General features: G+C 41.1%; 1 protein-coding gene across 3 annotated transcripts in view; it reads left to right on the forward strand.

Moving 5' to 3' along the window:
- Positions 1-18,690, forward strand: part of Hpse2 (heparanase 2 (inactive)) — a 602,344-nt gene that overhangs the window by 391,571 nt on the left and 192,083 nt on the right. For all 3 annotated transcript variants that reach the window (XM_021151789.2, XM_021151790.2, XM_085833912.1), the window contains one exon: positions 16,957-17,004. In XM_021151789.2, coding sequence (XP_021007448.1) covers positions 16,957-17,004 — 48 coding nt within the window. The remainder of the gene's footprint in view (positions 1-16,956; positions 17,005-18,690) is intronic.

The raw sequence follows: 18,690 nt of genomic DNA on the forward strand, positions 1-18,690 counted from the left end.
TAAAAAGGACACATGTTCCACTATGTTCATAGCAGCCCTATTTATAATAGCCAGAAGCTGGAAAGAACCCAGATGTCCCTCAACAGAGGAATGGATACAGAAATTATGGTACATTTACACAATGGAGTACTACTCAGCTATTAAAAAGAATGAATTTATGAAATTCCTAGCCAAATGGATGGACCTGGAGGGCATCATCTTGAGTGAAGTAACACAATCACAAAAGAACTCACACAATATGTATTCACTGATAAGTGGATATTAGCCCAAAACTTAGGATACCCAAGATTTAAGATACAATTTGCTAAACGCATGAAACTCAAGAAGAATGAAGACCAAAGTGTGGACACTGTGCACCTTCTTAGAATTGGGAACAAAACACCCAGGGAAGGAGTTACAGAGACAAAGTTCGTAGCGGTGATGAAAGGACGGACCATTTAGAGACTGCCGTATCCAGGGATCCATCCCATAATCAACTTCTAAACGCTGACACCATTGCATACACTAGCAAGATTTTGCTGAAAGGACCCAAATATAGCTGTCTCTTGTGAGACGATGCTGGGGCCTAGCAAACACAGGAGTGGATGTTCACAGTCAGCTATTGGATGTATCACAGGGCTCCCAATGGAGAAGCTAGAGAAAGTACCCAAGGAGCTAAAGGGATCTGCAACCCTATTGTTGGAACAACATGATGTACTAACCAGAACCCTGGAGCTCTTGTCTCTAGCTGCATATGTATCGAAAGATGGCCTAGTCGGCCATCAATGGAAAGAGAGGCCCATTGGACTTGCAAACTTTATATGCCCCAATATAGGGGAATGCCAGGGCCAAAAGAATGGGAATGGGTGGGTAGGGAAGTGGGGGGCGCTATGGGGGACTTTTGGGATAGCATTGGAAACGTAATTGAGGAAAATATGTAATAAAAATATTAAAAAAATAAATAAAAAAAAAAGAAGTAAATAGGCACAACTGGGTCCAAAAAAAAAAAAAAAAAAAAAAAAAAGAAAGCATCACATGGGGGAATGGCACACTTTACAGAAATCTTTAACAAGTTTTACAAGGGATTAAGTCATGGTCCAATTGACCATGATAAAAAATATCATTATTATCAACCAATATTCATAAGTAATTGCTTTCAAACATTAGGATAGATTTTAGGAAACTGCTTTCAACCTCTGTATTCGGTGCTTTCAGCAAATGATACACGTGTATTATTCTGGGTCAGGTGCATGGAAGAGTAGTGACTTAAGATGGCAGCCATGCATTATCTTAGGCCATAAAAGTTAATTGCATGGAAAATCCAAGGGAAGTAAAGTTGATTGTCACATTGTTCTCTTAAAGACAGGTTAAACAAACAGTTTGATTACACAGTAGGAGAGTCGTAGGCGACTTCAAGGTATATGATTAACTCTGGCTGTGAGGTTCAGCAGAAAGTTCAGTCTTCTAGAATGTTAGACATCTTCTCAGAATATTGCACTGCTGCAAATAAGGGTTAGGGAGTGCTAACATTTTGTCCTAATATAACAAGAAGCCTAAGACTGGTGGTTACTATTGAGACATCTTCCTCCTCACAGCTCCACACACTAGAAAGCCTAGGAATGACCATGGATACAGGCTAGGATGGTGGATTGTAGGATGGTGGGTTGTAGCAGGACAAACACAGTGAAAATGAGAAGCTAAATTCTGTTAAAATTCAAAAAGCTTCTGCCAGCTTCAGGAGCCTTATGAGTCATCTTTCCCCTCCATTCTATTCACTACTCAGTTTCTAGAAAAATATTCTTTACAGATATAATTTATTCGATGTCATCCAGTAACACTTTTTCTTGTTCTTAGAATAACTGGTGGGCTTCTTGTTTTATTTTGATCCACAGGACTCCACAGTTAATGATCTGGCTACTGCCTCACCCTATGTACTTAAATTAACATCTACCAAGCTCTCCTCTCCTTCACCCCAGCCTCACCACTGCCATGGCTCTCTCATTCCACCACATGGCTGCTCTAGTCTCATCCTTTACAGTCCTTTCTTATGTAGGCTGTTAGTTCATTTATAATATCTATCACTATATTTGCTGCTTGCTTACTTACTGGTTGTAGATTATAAACTGTGAAGATGTAAAGAGTCTCTATTGTATTTACTACTTAGTTTCTCACACTTGTTGAATAAGCTTGTGAATGAAGAATGTAAACTACCACCACATCATAGTTTCCAGCAGAATAGTCTAATCTTAACCCAAAGAAGCAGCCAGGCTCCCTCTCTGCTCCCCAGGTCTCAGAGAGCTCTGGGGACATTCAAATTAGAGCAATGGGGATGTTACTAGACCAAAACTAGGAAGCAAATACGGTCTTCTCCAAGTACTTCATGTTCAGCAGTCAACAAACCAGAAATAGAAACATTGATTATGTATGATGCTGTGTATGTGTGGATGGTGATAGAGGTTGCCCTGTTACTTAAACTATGCTTTTATTGTGACTATTTGGAACCCTAGGCAATTTTTTTAATTAAAATTCTTTTTCAAACAATATATTTTTATTATATTTTCGTTCCACCAATTCTTCCCAGACTCTCACTCTCTCTCTCTCTCTCTCTCTCTCTCTCTCTCTCTCTCTCTCTCTCTCTCTCTCTCTCTTCTCTCTCTCTCTTTCTTTTTCTCTCTCTCTCTCTCTCTACTCCTCCTCTTTACCTCTACCTGCCTCCATCTTTCAAAAGCAAAAGCTCAGAAAACATGAGGAAAAAAATCCAAACAGACAAAAAATTGCCAAAACACATAAATAGTCCATAAAAAAACAACAAAAGCATGGAGTTTATTTTATGTTGGCCAGTTTAATATGGCTGATATACCACTGACATTCCACTGGAGAAAAAGGGAGGGTTTTTTCCTTTGCTAGCAGGTTTCACTTGAAAATAACTTCTTCACTAGAGATGGGACCCCATCTTCTTCACCAGAGGTGTCTATAAAAGAAACTTTTATTCACCTGATATAATTGCCGACTAGAAAGTTAACTACTGAATGAGCTCACTCTTTCTAGTTCTTTCTGAGCTCTGGCTGGCTGATTCATCTCAGCTCTTCTGGCTCCAACTCCTCTCCGAGCTGACTGATTCAAACTGGCTCCTCAGTTTCTTACTGACTTTCTTCACTTGGCCTCAAACTAACTCTGGCAATCTGTTCTAATCTTCTGACTCCTTTTTTATTATGATTATTTTTATTTTTTTACAGTCCAACCCTTTCCCTACCTCCCGGTCCACCCTCCCATAGTTTCTCATTCCCCTATCTCTAAGAGGATGGCCCCCCACACCCCACCGCCAGGCCTCCACTCCTTGGGGCCTCAAATCTCTTGAAGGTTAGGCACATCTTCTCCCACTGAAGCCAGACCAGGCAGTCCTCTGCTGTACATGTATCAGGTGTCTTGAACTAGCTCATGTATGCCGCCTGGTTGGTGGCTCAGTGTCTGAGAGATCTCAGGGGTCTAGGTTAATTGAGACTGCTGGTCTTCCTATGAGGCCGTCCTCCTCCTCAGCTTGTTCTAGCCTTTCCCTAATTCAACCATAGGGTTCTATAGCTTCAGTCCATTGGTTGGGTGTAAATATCTGCATCTGTCTCAGTCAGCTGCTTGTTGGCCCTCTCAGAGAACAGCCATGCTAGGCTCCTGTCTGTAAGCACACTATATAGCATCAGTGTCAAGTCTTGGAGCCTCCCCTTGAGATGAAGCCCAAGTTGTGCCTGTCAGTGGACTGCCTTCCCTCAGACTCATCTCCATTTTTGTCCCTGCAATCCTTTTAGACAGGAGCAATTCTGGCTTCTAACTCCTTCTTTTCTGGCTTTAACTGCCCCTGCTGACACCGAACTCCATGAAGTCGCAGACTCCACTGCACTCCTTACACTGACCCCCACTCACCAACTGCTCCACTGCACTCCTTACACTGACCCCCACTCACCGACTGCTCCACTGCACTCCTTACACTGACCCCCACTCACCAACTGCTCCACTGTACTCCTTACACTGACCCCCACTCACCGACTGCTCCACTGCACTCGTTACTCTGACTACCACTCACTGACTGCTGAACTTTCTCTCTCCCTGTGCTGCTCGATCTCACAGAGCTTTTCTCCTGAGAGTTGGGTGTATCCTGTCTCTGATTCATTCTGTCAAATGTTTCTCTGGTTCATCAGTTTGTCTGCCCCTCAGTTAGACAATATTCTTTGGGATTAAAGGTGTGCACTGAAGGATTCCAACCAGAGGGATTAAAGGTGAGTGACCGTCTGCATTCCAGCCAGATCACACAGACCTAGGTCTTTGGATGTGATCCCTTGTCAGAGGAACCATGTTGCCAGATTAAAATTTCTATATACATGTCCATTTCCCCTTTCAGTGCTGGGACCCCATCTGGCTTGAACCTGTGAAGGTCTTGTAGGTGCTACCCCCGTCTCTGTTCCTATATCATCAGTCTTGTCCGGTCTGTTTCCTTGGAGTCATCCCCACCTCTGGCTCCTGCAATTTTACTGCCTCTCCTTCACATAGATCCCTGAGTCTTGAGGAGGGGTAACAAAGATATCTCATTTAGTCCTGAGTGCTCCGAAGTCTCCTGCTGTACGCACCCTGCCCAGATGTAGGTCTCTGTATCAGTTCTCACCTACTGCAAGAAGAAGCTTTTCTGACGTGGGTTGAGGAAGACACTGATCTTTGAGCACAGCAGGTGTCACGAGGAGTCATTTCCTTGCTATGTTCCTTTAGCAGAATAATAGTATTAGGTTTTTCCCTAGGCTCATGATCTATCTAGTCTCAGGTTCTTGGCATAAAACAAAATACATCGAACCATTTTCTTTAACTTAAAACTTAATTTTGGTCTTCTGATTGTAACTTGAGGCCATGGGGACAGGGACTTCTGTGCTGTTTAAGAGCAGTCAATTTTTCAAATGTGTTATAAGAGAGAATGCAAGCAGAGAAAAAAGACAGCATTGGATATTTATTTATTGTCACATCCATTATGATAGTCATCTCAAAAAGTGGCAGGAATTCTCTCTGAGGTACCCTTCAGCTCTAACATTTTAAAACTTGAAGATACTTCGTTTAGCACAAAACAAAAACTTTTCCCAACTAGTTTTTATTTTGTAGCATAAACCCTTGGGATTTCTCTTGTGCAGGTCAATGCAGAAGAATGGTAGAGTACATTCTAAAACCAGGGGAGAACTGATTATCTACTGATTCATCAAGCTAAGGACTCATTTAAGGGACTATGACCAATGCCTTGGCCTTTCATAAAAACGAGGTGATGAATTTAAACTGCTAACCACAGTTCCTGGCATGTGTTGACACCCAAAGAAATGACAACCACGATGGTTGAGAGCAGATGCATTTTAAAGATGAAAAGGGCAATTTTCAGCCTTGGCACTTGGTACATAGAACTTAAATGCAGGTTCCTGGGTATTAGGTAGATGAGTGAAGAATGAAAATCTGAAGACAAGCCCGATAATGCCATGTCGGTATCACGAGGCTGATCCCAGCTCATTCTCTGCCTTGAAGACTTCCTTCTGCCACGTTCTTTCTTGGAGCAGAAGAGGCACAGCTGGGGACTGTTTGGTGTAATTATCACAGTGTCATTCCTAATAATTGTCCTGTTTTATTTCAAATGTGAAAGCATTATGTGGCTTCACCAAAGTACAGGAGGACACACGAGATTAATGTATTTCTTTCTTACTTCGTAAGAAAAGAATTTACCTCTTTTTGCCTCTGGAGAGGAATCCAGCTTGTTCGGTGCTCATTAACAGGGAGGCACTGGCTACTGCTCCTGCACTGTCTGCTCCCTAGCTGACAACTATGCTAATGACCCATAACTCTAACTTCTCTCTGCTACTTTTTTTAAGGAAGCACTTCTTTCCTAGCTAGAGAAGGAGCCTGGTTGCTTACCCGAGCTCAGGCTTATGAGTTACTGCTGTTATGAAAGATGTATTTCTGTATTGCTAGCATTAGAAACGTTAGCACATCTCCACAGACTAGGAAGCAGAGACAGGGCAAAAAACAGGTCAGGCTATAATTCTGCCACCTTCCAAACTCGCACCACCAGTAGGAGCTAAGTGTTCAAGCAGGAGCTTGTGAGGGAAATTTTACATGCAAACCATAGAACCTGCCAGATTGCCTACATTAGATGCACCTTCAGCGACTATGAAAATTATGTAGTATGATTATAAAGATTATGTAGCATGATTCTGGATTGCATTATTTTAGAGTCACTATTGAAAATGGTGATTTTATGATGGTACTTCATGCTTTTTATTATATGCTTTGGTTATATTGACCCCAGTTCCCTCTTTGTCTCCATCCTCACCTGTGCATTGTACCCTTCCTCTTCCCCAGTAGCCTCACTTCTATGTTCTGGTCGTTCTCAGAGAGGAGACAGGCAATGTTTGTGCTTTGGATTCTGACTTATTTCAGTTACCTTGATGATGTTCAGATCCATCCATTTTCCTGTAGAAGAGATACATTTTAGTCTTCTTTAAAGAGGACTAGTAAAATTAATTTCACTGTGTATCTATACCACATTTGCTCTACCCACTCATCTGTTTTGGGTATCTAGGCCGATTCTGTGAGTTGGTTATTGTAAAAAGCCACAGCAGACACACTTATGCTGGTGTCTTAGATTACTGATATAAACGTAGGTGTGCTCACTTAGATTCCCTTATGTATACACAAGGAGTGGCATTTCACATGATGGTTTGGTTGTGTGTGTGTGTGTTTAAATTTCTTGAAAGCTTTCATAATGGTTTCTCTGGTGTTTATACTAATATATGTCCCTATCAATAGCATTTTGTTCCTTCTTTTCTCCTTCCATTCTTGCCCCATGAGTGCCACTCCTGGCTTTCCCTTACCCGACCCCTTTCTATAACACAGTTTCTCACACTGTGTTTCAAACTTTCCTGAAACTCACTGTATAGCTTAGGCTGGCCTTGATTTCCTGGCAGTTCTCCTGATTGGCATTTTTGCTTGTTTTCTTAAAGCCTGCTATTCCAGCAGGGTTGACATGGAAATCTCAGAATACTTTTGGTTTGCCTTTCCCTGATGACTTAAAACATTGAATTTTCATCTATTTGTTGATGATTTGTACTCCTTCTGAGAACATGTCTGTACAATATGTTGCACATACATGGACTTGAGGATTTATGGATTTGAGGCTTACTGAAGATTAATTCTTAGAGCTCCTCATTTCAGTTTCCAACTTATTGAATGATGGTTTTCAATATTCCCTGATGATTTCCTAGACATCGTTGGTTTCTGTTGTGTGCTCAGCAAATGCTCAGTGTCCATTTCTATCCCACAGCTTCTCTTTCTTGCAGCCTGATTCTTAAGCTTCATCTCAGACTTGCCAAACCAGAATGTGTGGAGATGGGGCCCAAATATTGTCTTTTCAAAAACTCCAAAAAATTCTTTTTAAAAAAAATTATTATTTATTTTATGTATGTGAATGCACTGTCACTGTCTTCAGACACACCAGAAGAAGGCATCAGATCCCATTACAGATGGTTGTCAGCCACCATGTGGTTGCTGGGAATTGAACTCAGGACCTCTGGAAGAGCAGTTAGTTCTGCTAACTACTGAGCCATCTCTCCAGCCCCAAAGAATTCTTGATACTCCAAAATATGAGAATCACTATCATGTACAGACAGAGCAATATTTTATTGATGAAGAAATAGACGTGTACAAGTGTTAAGATAACAAGCCATAACCAGGAAAGGCACTCGTAGTTATTAAGTGACCACTACACTCTCCAGTGCCCTTGTTTCCTGCTAATCCTCGCAACGTTCTTGGTGATGCTGGAATAAGTACTATTCTCTTCATATGAAATGATCCAAGGAAGTGAACCTACCCAAATCCACATAGCTAATGACAGTACCAGGATTCAAAACAGAAATCTATTTTACTCCTGAATCCAGTGGATTTCTACCCTGCGGTGCCATTTGCCTGAATTTTTATTCTCAACTAAGGATGTTATAAACAGTCAAGAATATAAAATATAAGCCTTTTCACTTGAGGCCCACAGTAATTGCTCTCACTCACACTGCCTCTTACCACAGCTTCAGCTCCTGGAAAATTTCCTTCCTCTATGAAATTCATAATCATATCCTGATGTGTATTTCTTCCTTCCTCAGCCAGGACAAATCCTATCGAGTCAGTTAAAGCCCTCTGTGCTTGAATCCAAGTCTGTGTAACCTCCTCAGCACACTGTGGATTGCCAAGCCGTGCCTATCATAATAGTCCTCCAGCCAGCCCCTTTCTCTTCGAGCCAGAGCCTTCCAGATGTAGCTCAGCATTTCCCCTCACAACCCGTGTTCTCCCAGCTTTATTTATTCTCTTACATGTGCTTCTTTCTTGTTTCAGACACTGTCTTACAGTCTCCACTTTTTCAGTCCCCCCTGACCCTCACTGGAGCAAATTGGCTTTATCTCGAGGGCCAGTTTCAGGTAACAAATGCTTGGCGATCTGTCTTGAGAAAGGTTCTCAGCCAGTTCTCAGGCAGGCAGGCAGGTGGTAATGTATTGTGGTCTACTCCAGCATCTGCCGTGGACTCCGGAAAAGTAGCAGCACAACAAAGACTACCAATCTGCCCCTGCATGGCTGCAAAAGGGCTCTGGAGTAGAACTGGATTTAATCCTGCTCTCTAATGAACTTCCTGGGTAGTCATGAGCAGTTTCATTTGTCAAAAAAAGAGATAGTGCCACCACTACCCCTAGTTGATGACTGCTTAGAAGGAAGCGAGTTTTCTTTGGGGATGAAAGCCCAATAGACTGCCTGTACTCCATGGAATGACCCTAAACTTATGCACAAACTGGCAACACTATGTGGTGGATTTAAAAGAATCAGTGCATTTAAAAAGAATACTTGAAGTTAGACAGGGAAAATGGTCAGTGGAGTATGCTGTTGTAGGACTTGAGGAGGGAGTGGGGTGGATTTGATCAAAACACACTGTATACAAGTAGAAAATTCTCAAATAATAAATTAAAATGACAATAAAAAATATGTAAACTGCTTAACAAATGGGTATCAATTGGTAAATGTTAGTTTATGTTTTCCTGTATTTATGCAAGACCATAATTACATTAAATGTGAGTGTAACTTTTATCCTAAAAAGAGATTGGCTGGAGAGTCTCACTCATTTCAAACCCTGTGTATAAAGGCTGTGTAAACTACCTTGAAGGATATATAAGGTGTCAAAGAGAGGTGTAACATAGAGACCTCCACAACTGTTCAGCTATGCTGTTTTCTAACTTCACTGAATTGTGGTATACAGATATGGTAGAAGCAGAGAGGGAGAATGAAGGACAGTCGAAAGAAGACCTGAAGGGGGAGAGAAACCCACACACTCTTAGAGGAGAGCAGGGAAGAGGAGGCTATGGTGGCAACATCAGGAGAGGAGGAGAAAGGAGAGGAGGAAATAAATGAATAGTTTATTTGTCCTACCCAGGACCCAGTGTAATCAGCCTAGGAAAACATTAAGTGGCAGCCAGATGAAGACGTCCAACATTTTCCATCAGTTTATAGGCCAACTTGATTTAATAATAGAAAATATTTCTCTCAAGTTTTTCCTGGGCCTTTTGGCATCGTTGTTTCACCTTATTTGTGTTCTGACAGAATCAGTGGTTCTTTTTGTAGACAAGGTACGGGGGGGGGGGGGGGGGGGGGCTTCTGTACTCTTATTGAAGTGTGCACTCATTTAGATGACCGATTCTCCTCTCTCCTGGGAAATAAAATCCAGAACAAGCTCCTAAGGCTGTGCTTTCTGGTCTGGAATCAGACATCAAACCTTAAAGATTATGTTGTGATCTCCAGAGATGGCTCTGTAACATCAGATACATCATATGTGCAGGTAGATGACAAAGGGAAGAAGGTCTCCCAGGTCCAGAGTCTCCTGGAGGAAGAAAAGACTCTCACACTGAAAGGGGGTTTTCCCCATAGCAGCAGATCAGCTCCCAAGGGAAAGACACTTAGAGACCAAAGTGTCTACCTGGGACTGGCCAAAACTTTTCTGTCACACAGGACCCTGTTCCTCCATCTACTGCTACCCTTTGATGACTAGAGATCACGTGAGACCAAGCACATCTCCTCCAAGGTCATATTGCAGACTTCAAGCCTCACAACCAAGATTGGAAGTGTACAGCTTGGGAAAAACTGGAATTTCTCTCCTAGTTGTACTCACATCCGGGGTAACCTGGATTACATTGGAAGCTTCAGCTGTACTAGAGCCTAACAGTGCTCTTCTGTATGCGTTGTCTATAGCCCCTCCTTAACAACACAACCACTATGCAACTCTGGCCAAATTGTTCATCTGTGTGCTGTGAACCTGTTTCTGAGACAGAGGCAGAAAGAAGGAACAGAAGTATCTGTGATGAACCAAGGTCTTGATCTTTTGGGACACATTGTCTTCCACAGTGACATTATAGACATAAAGCAGACAGGATATAGATATCAAGTAGATGTTGAAAGCTCTCATTTTCAAGGCTAGGGCATGGAGATGGGGAGCAAGCCTCAGACCCATTGATTGTTGGATTTGTTCCTTGGGATTTTTTATAGTCCATTTCCCTTATGCTATTTCTGTTGTTAATTTTCCTTTTCCTGGTGGATTTTAAAACAGTGATATTCATTCTGAAAACAAAATATTTGAACCTATGATAAGTATTTTTAACCCTTCTCAAAAAAAGAAGACTGTCTTTGGCCATATAGTAAAACAAAACAAAACACCCATAGGGTGTTCAACATTGTTTATAAAATTATTTTCCTCCCCAGAATAAGTGTAGAAATGCATATGCTTTGTCTCATCACTTTACCAAAGTAACAAAAGAAAATATAGTTTATAACTACTTTCCCATGTTCACTAATATTGTCTCATAAAAGTCAGCCACAACTTTCCTGTTCCTTCCGTACACTAAGAAATTGTTGGAAATAACAAATGTTTGGGGATTAAAATCGTTTAAAGACTGTAATGAAGCTAAACTATATTTAAGCATTTTTATATCTTCAAAAAATAGTGTATTAGGTAAGAGTCTGACTTTAGTTTCCATTTCAAAAAAAATTAAAGCAAGTCATGTGGTACTATTCTAATGCTCTTCCTATGGTAAATACTTGTTAAGTTATTACATTTTATACTTTTAAAAAGTTTATTCTAGTCCATAAGATTTTCTTATTAATTCCTCAATTAGGAATGTTTTAATCATAACTGTGTTTGAGATATACATTAATCCACAATAGGACAAATAGACACATCTTTATTATTCCAGTTTATCTTAATTTTCTTGGCTTCTTTCAGGCAAAAATTGGAATGGCTTTGTAAAGCTTCAGAAATATCTACTGGGCCTTTTGTATTAAAATTCTCCAAGAACATGAGCTAGTGTAAGAAATTGTTTCCTTTTCAAGATCACCATAGGGCAGCTTTGAGGGCGGGGGGCTTGTTTTTGTTTTACTATATTTGGTTTTAAGATATTTGTCTTAGTTAGGGTTTTACTGCTCTGAATAGACATCATGGCCAAGGCAACTCTTATAAAAGACAACATTTAGTTTGGGGTGGCTTATAGATTCTGAGGTTTGTTCTATTATCAAGGTGGGAGCTTGGCAACATCCAGGCATACTTGAAGCTGGAGACGCTGAGAGCTCTACATCTTCATCCAAAGGCAGACAGGAGAAGACTGGATCCTATGTGGTTAGAAGGGTCTCATTGCCCACCTACACAATGACACACTTCCTTCAACAAGGCCACATCTCCTAATAGTGCCACTCACTGGACCGAACATATATAAACCACCACATTCCACTCCCTGGCCTGCAAAGGCTTGTTCAAACATATGAGTCTATGGGGGCCATACCTAAACATAGCATAATAAAAATACATTTAATCCAACTTTCAAAGGCCCCATAGTCTATAGCAGTCTCAACAATGTTAAAAGTTCAAAGTTCAAAGTCTCTACTGAGATTCAACCAATCACTTAGCTGTAATCCCCAAAGCAATACAGGAAACCAGCTGGGCCAACTCCAAACTCTGCATCCCCATGTCTGATGTCAAAGTGATCTTCAAATCTCCAACTCCTTTTTCATCTTAGTTAACTGCAACAAACTTTTTTTTTGTTTTTTTGTTTTGTTTTTTGGTTTTTTGTTTTTTTCTCCTGGGCTGGTTCCACTCCTGTTAGCAGCTTTCCTCAGCAGATAGCCCACGGCTCTGGCATCTTTAACATCTTGGAGTCTCCAAGTTAACTTCAATTTCACAGCTTCCTGTTCCAATGTCTGGGATCCACATATGCTCTTCTGGGCTCCTCCAAAGTGCTTGCATCACTCCTCCAGCTCTGTCCTCTGTAGCACTCTAGGCTCTGGTTAACTCCACTCCACTGCTGCTGATGTTTTTGGTGGTTTATCGAATGCTACTGGCATCTCCAGGACACTGAGGTCTGCTGCTGCACCTAGGCTTCACCCATAGGCACTCTTCATGGTGCCAAACCTCAACTTCTTGCATGACCCCTTCAGTCCTGGGCTATCAACTGCAGCTGAGGCTGCACCTTCACCAATAGCCTTCCATGGCTTCTCACAGTGCCCAGCCTCAGCTTCTCCCCATGAGCCCTTCATACCTTCAAAACCAGTACCACCTGGGTGATTCTTACACATTACCAAGTCTAGCTGCAGCACTTCCTGTGCCTTTTTATTACTTGAACCATACATTTTATATTTTTCCTTTCTAAGCTTGCTATGCTTGTTCAAAATGCTCTTCACAACTCTTAACCAAAAAACAAAGTCTCCGTTGGGCTCTTTTGAGATCTCCTTTGTCAGTGCAATTAATATAAATCTCTCTACCTTAGCCCCAAGTACACTCTTCAGAGAAGGGCAAAAAGTAACCACATTCTTCACCAAAATATCACAAGAACGGTCTCTGGCCACACACTGAAATTCTCCTCCTCTGAAACCTCTAGAGCCAGGCCTCCATAGTTCATATCAGCCTCAGCAACAAAGTCCCCCACATTCTTCCCAGGATGGCCAATTAAGCTCCACTTAAAGCATTCCACTGCTTTCCAAATCCAATGTCCCAAAATGCACATTCTTCCAAATGAAGGCCTATCAGAACAATACCCCAGTCTCTGGTACCAACTTATGTTAGAGTTTTACTGCTATGAACAGACACCATGACCAAGGCAACTCTTGTAAGGATGATATTTAATTGGGGCTGGTTTACAGGTTCAGTGGTTCATTCCATTATCATCAAGGTGGGAGGATGGTAGCACCCAGGAAGGCATGACGCAGGAGGAGCTGAGAGTTGAACAACTTGTTATGAAGGTAAACGAAAGTCTGGCTTCCAGGGAGCTAGGATGAGGGTCTTAAAGCCCATGCCCACAGTGACAAACTTTCTCCAACAAGGCCACACCTACTCAAACAAAGCCACACCTCCTAACCCTCCCTTAACACCATTAATATTTCTCTGTAAATTCTCTAATATCATCTCATATTTTATGGTTATATTGAGAGACTATTGACATTATTTTAAATGTCCCCAACTTTATAGCTTCCCCATTCTTCATATAATGTTAGTTTAATTAATAATGATTTATTGAAGGATTTATTGACATATTTAGCAGAACAAATGACAGAATGCATATGCAGTTCTCTAAGATGAAGCTATCATGAAGAGTTGGTTTCTAGTTTTCATCATGGAAAACTGCCTGTCTTTTTAATTGACTTTCAAGGGTCATTTGGCCAAGCAGGATATTTTTGTCCTAATTTTCTTGTGACTACATAGCTGCTATGCTCAGTGACTATTTACTTCTAGTTCTTCAATGTATCTTCAATAGGATTAGAAAATCCTGTTAGAAATACCTCAATGGTGTTACAATTAAAACTTCCACAGCCTCTTTGCTCTACCATACTAACCATGTTTCGTTGCCACAATTCAAAGCTTCTCATCCCCCTGCAGTAGACTCCTGCCAACCTACTCCCACCAGTAACTTTCACACTTACTACAGCTGGAGTAATCTTCCTAAACGCCAAATCTGATCCTGACATGCCTTTAGGTCTAAACATAGGATAAATTGAACAGCCATACATGAAGGGCATGCTAGCATATTCCATAGCCCTTCTAGCAGCTGGTCACACAGACACAAATGGGATTTGGATGAGCATCTTACCATTAGGACAAGGATCAGATGATTATAATAGGCCACTTGCTAGAACCCTAACCAGCCTGGCCTCCTGCTGTTCTCTCACTAGTTTCTTGGCATCCAGCTACACTGGACCCTGAAAACATTTGTCCACGCCTACCATAAACCAGATTGTTCCTCATAGCACAAGCAGACCCTCCTTCTATGTACTATTCAGAGCTATGCATGATATGAATCTATTTTCTACTCACGTCCCTTCTAACATCATAGAGAGCAGAGCTAGCTGCTCTCTCAACTATGACTCTGTAGGCAGTTAGGTTGGTACCGGTGTGGCAAAAGTAACTTTGGTAGTTAACTGTGTACATTTCTGCTTCTGGGGTCCACTGTGTTTGTCCTGTGACTGGGCACTGACTGGATCACCTTTTGATGTGCACATTCAGCACATCTTCTTGCAAATAAACAATAAAGAGCTGACATGGTTTTTAGGAGAAAAAAAAACCAGAAATGTAAAGAAGGTATTTAAGCCTGATATGTTTTCTAATAAATATGGGTGTATTCTCTCAACATAAAATTTCAACTTTTTCTTTTACATTTTAGTTTTACTATACTGCTCAGCTCTAGTGAAAACAGCTTAGAGGCCTCACAGGGTTCCAGAAATTGGGTTGGATTTGGAATCAGACTTTGGTTTTAGTCCACACTGGCTGTGTGGATTTGAACAACTCAGACACCCCTTGTAACATGAGACCTCTGTGCTTAAGTAGGAGTATCTCCGTGATTGTCTCTCCTGGAGAGTGTGTGACCTACACATAGAAGAAGCTAAAAACGGTTTATAAAAACATGTCAGTTTTATTGTGGTTATTTTTATATGATTTTGAAGACAGCTTTTAAAAGATTTACGATTTCAGAGATGATAGAAACTATTTTGGAGGAGTAAATCCCTTGCAAATGTATGTTTAAATCTTTGTTTCTTTTCCTTTAAAAAAATTAATAACATTTACATGTAAGACTGTCTAGATTTTCTGACTTTTACAATATCCTGAAGAAAAGATAAAGAATTCCATCTCCCTCCCTTTATCTGTAGGCCATCGACTTCCATTGCTTGGATTCCATATGCAGCAGAAATAGTCTTGGAGATTCTCATTCATTTCCTTTGACCCTGTAGTTTCTCATTTCTCTTTTTTCTGCATTTTGACAGATGCTTACTATATGCTTATGGACTTGAGTAACATACCAGGGTGGAAAGGACCAAGTATATAAACATCTCTGTCCTTTAACTCTGGAAGGGGATTCCTACTCATGGATGGGTCAGGGAAGCAAGGAGGAGGGTGAACCACCCTGCCAAACTCAAAGGTTTTCCTGCTGGTGAAAGGAGATGAACTAGCACAACCCACATAGAATCAGCTGTGTGGGAATCTGAAAGGTCTGCCTTTCTAGCCATTGAAGAAGCTGCACATCATATGTAAAAAGATATCGATACCATCTAACATCCTCATCACCAAGCAAAGCAATGCTAGGAAATCTAATCTCTCAGTACTCAGAAAATACCAAATATCCACCAACCACAATGACATTTTGAGTCAACACATCAAACTAATTCTGTTCTGGAGTATACACTATTATATTTTCATCATTCTTGCTCCCAGACTGTAGAATGGTACTGCAGAAAAAAAAAGGGAAAACATAAAGGAAAAGATCAATCTAAGACCACAGTAGTGACTGCTACTTCGTCCAGCTGTTCCTTTTTCTTCTCCCTTTTCCCCTTATTTCTTTAGAGAACTTACTTTTTGACTAATTGAAATTCCTGGCTTCCATGTTTGTTCAGTTTATTCTGCAGGTAGATTGAGTCCTTTCCCACCATCTCAGCAAAACAGAACCTTTTGATTGGCTCACAGCACCCTTCCTTGTTCATCCATCTGTCTAGAGAGATTCTGCTAGGATGGGGTAGAGCAAGGGTCTTTCAGGAAAGAGACCATCTTCTCCTCTGCTCAAGTGCTCTTTTAAATGTTTCCTTTGGAGAGATGCTCTTTTTTGGAGTCTTGAGGCCGAAAGGAACATTTGAGAGAACTGGGATGTTTTCTTTGATTCCTGTTTTTGAGTAATAACTCTGAAAGAAAAGTAGTAGCCATGGCCGTGCATGCCCTCAAACAAGTGAGCAGACAGAAAGTTATTTCAAACATGAGGCCTGCGCATCACAAATGCCTGCTCCTCTCTTTGCTTCTTCTGAACCTACACAGGGTCACACAGATCAGTGAGCAATCTCGCACAGGTTTTACTATAAACTGTGCAGAGCCAGGCCTCCCTCTACTTTAGAGCTGGGCACACTGAGGGAGGATACTCAGTTCTCTGCTTAGCTGCTCCAGAAGTGGATAAATTACTCTTTGTGGTGCTCACGTTTCTGCCCCATCATATTTTACACAGACGTGGCAGCTTTGCATTGGAGCATGTTTGATAGTGCTTTGCAGATGTATAAATAAATTGGGTTTTCCCATGCTTTCTCCTGGGAGACAGGCCTGCAATTTCCAAAGGCATCTATTGTGGTGCCATCCTTGGGAAACAGCATTGTTTCCCAGCTGAGATCAGAGTCTTTGGAAAATAGAAAACAGCACAGGTATGTTTGGGTCATACAAAAACTAGTGTGAGAACTGTCAGGCATGGGCTTAGGGAAACAGATGTAGGAAAGTGCTGTACTGGGAGCTTGATTTCTGTCGCTGGGGCTACAGGTTCTCTGAGAAAGTATACCAGCATGTGGATTGGCCCATGTATTTCTTGTTTTACCTTATTTTGGCTTTGGAGATATGGCTATTTTAAGTCACACCTTCTTTTCTCTCTATCCCTACAGATTCATGAAGGTGGCAGGAAGCACAGTGGATGCGGTTACCTGGCAACAGTAGGTATTCATCATTTTTTATCTCACTTATTATTGGCAGCTGTGAAATGGAAGATAATTAGTTGTCACCAAGTTCACAGCTGACATTTCATAAACTACCCTTTATCTTTCAAGAAAAATTAAAATCACCTCTAAAGCTGTTATTAGAACACATGTTGTCTGATGTGCTATGACTTTATGTTGTTATTTTCAAAACCATAACCCTCCCTCCTCCAATACTGACAATTTGGAAATTGTGCCTATTAATGTACACTCTTAAATTAATCTGTCAGGGATGAAGGGTAATGGAGATGAAGTGTGACACTGTTTCCCTGTAGGCCTTCCCTTGGAAATGAATTTTCCTGTTTAAGAGAGGAGACAGTTTTGAGTATTCAATATATCATGTGAACATAGAAATATAGTATATTACCAGATGTGGTTTTAATTAGTGCCAAGAAATTTGATAATATAAAGCAGGTTAAAAAGAGAAAAAAATTAAGAAACTTTTATTATTTAGAATTTTTATTTATTTATTTAGAAAAATTATTACTACAGAGATGAAGCAGCTTTGGGAAAAGGGATAAGCCTCAACACTCCAGGAAGAAGCTCATGTTGACAAGTCCTGTCACCTCAAGTGCAGCTCACCTTCTGAGGGTAGCTGTCTAGTGAGAGTAGCTGTCCAGTGTGAGGGTATCTGTCCAGTGTGAGAGTAGCTGTCTAGTGAGAGTAGCTGTCCAGTGTGAGAGTAGCTGTCTAGTGTGAGAGTAGCTGTCTAGTGTGAGGGTAGCTGTCTGTTATGAGAGTAGCTGTCTAGTGTGAGAGTAGCCAAAATGTGAGAGTAGTCATCTAGTGTGCATGTTTAAATGTTCTCTAAGTCTCTGGTATCTGTGCAGGGGTGTTGAATTTTGGAATCCTTTCTCCTTAAACAGCATCTCTGTCACTTGCCAATATGATGTAGTTCAGATGCATCTTTCTCCCTTGTCTGTCCCCTGTGTTATGTGGGTTCATTGTGGGACAGTAAAAGTGTGAAAGAAAAAGGAAGTAGGTAGAATATTTATTAAAGTATCCAGAAAGGACTTTCGGGATGTTCGTAATCAGTGTGAGAATTATTTTAACCTATATTCATACCCAGTTTATCTAAGCAAGAAGTTTCAAGATTTTTTTTCTCCTAGAAATTCTTGTCCTTCATCTTGGTTTTTTGTTTTTGTTTTTGTTTTTGTTTTTGTTTTTGTTTTGTTTTGTTTTGTTTTGTTTTGTTTTGTAAGTCTCCCGGTTTGTCATTTATACTCCTCCCTTTATTCCAAAACCAAAAGGCAAACTCTGTCCCCTGGCCTTTGATTTACTGTCTGTTCAGAGCTGAATGAGACATGTTCCCCAGATGTCCATGCATTTATCTAAGCACTTAGTCCTCAGTTAATGTCACTGTTTGGGAAGGTTATGCAACCTTTACGGAGTGGAGCCTTGCTGGAGGAAGTGTGTCGCTGAGGATAGGCTAGCTTTCCCCATTTCCTGTTCTTTCCACCACTGCCCCACCCCCACCTCCAGCCTGTCATCCCTCTATCTCTCCCTCCCTCCTACTGTATGCAGATGACATGTGACCATCCAGCTTCCTGGCCTACTGCCCTGTGCATTCCTGACTGTTGTGAGTCTTCCTAGGATGATGAACTCTGTAGTCCTCTGACCTGTGATGCAGAATAGACCCTTTCA

The sequence above is a fragment of the Mus caroli genome, unplaced genomic scaffold, assembly GCF_978045245.1.
Source record: "Mus caroli unplaced genomic scaffold, Mus_caroli_1 scaffold_20, whole genome shotgun sequence".
Taxonomy (NCBI): Eukaryota; Metazoa; Chordata; class Mammalia; order Rodentia; family Muridae; genus Mus; species Mus caroli.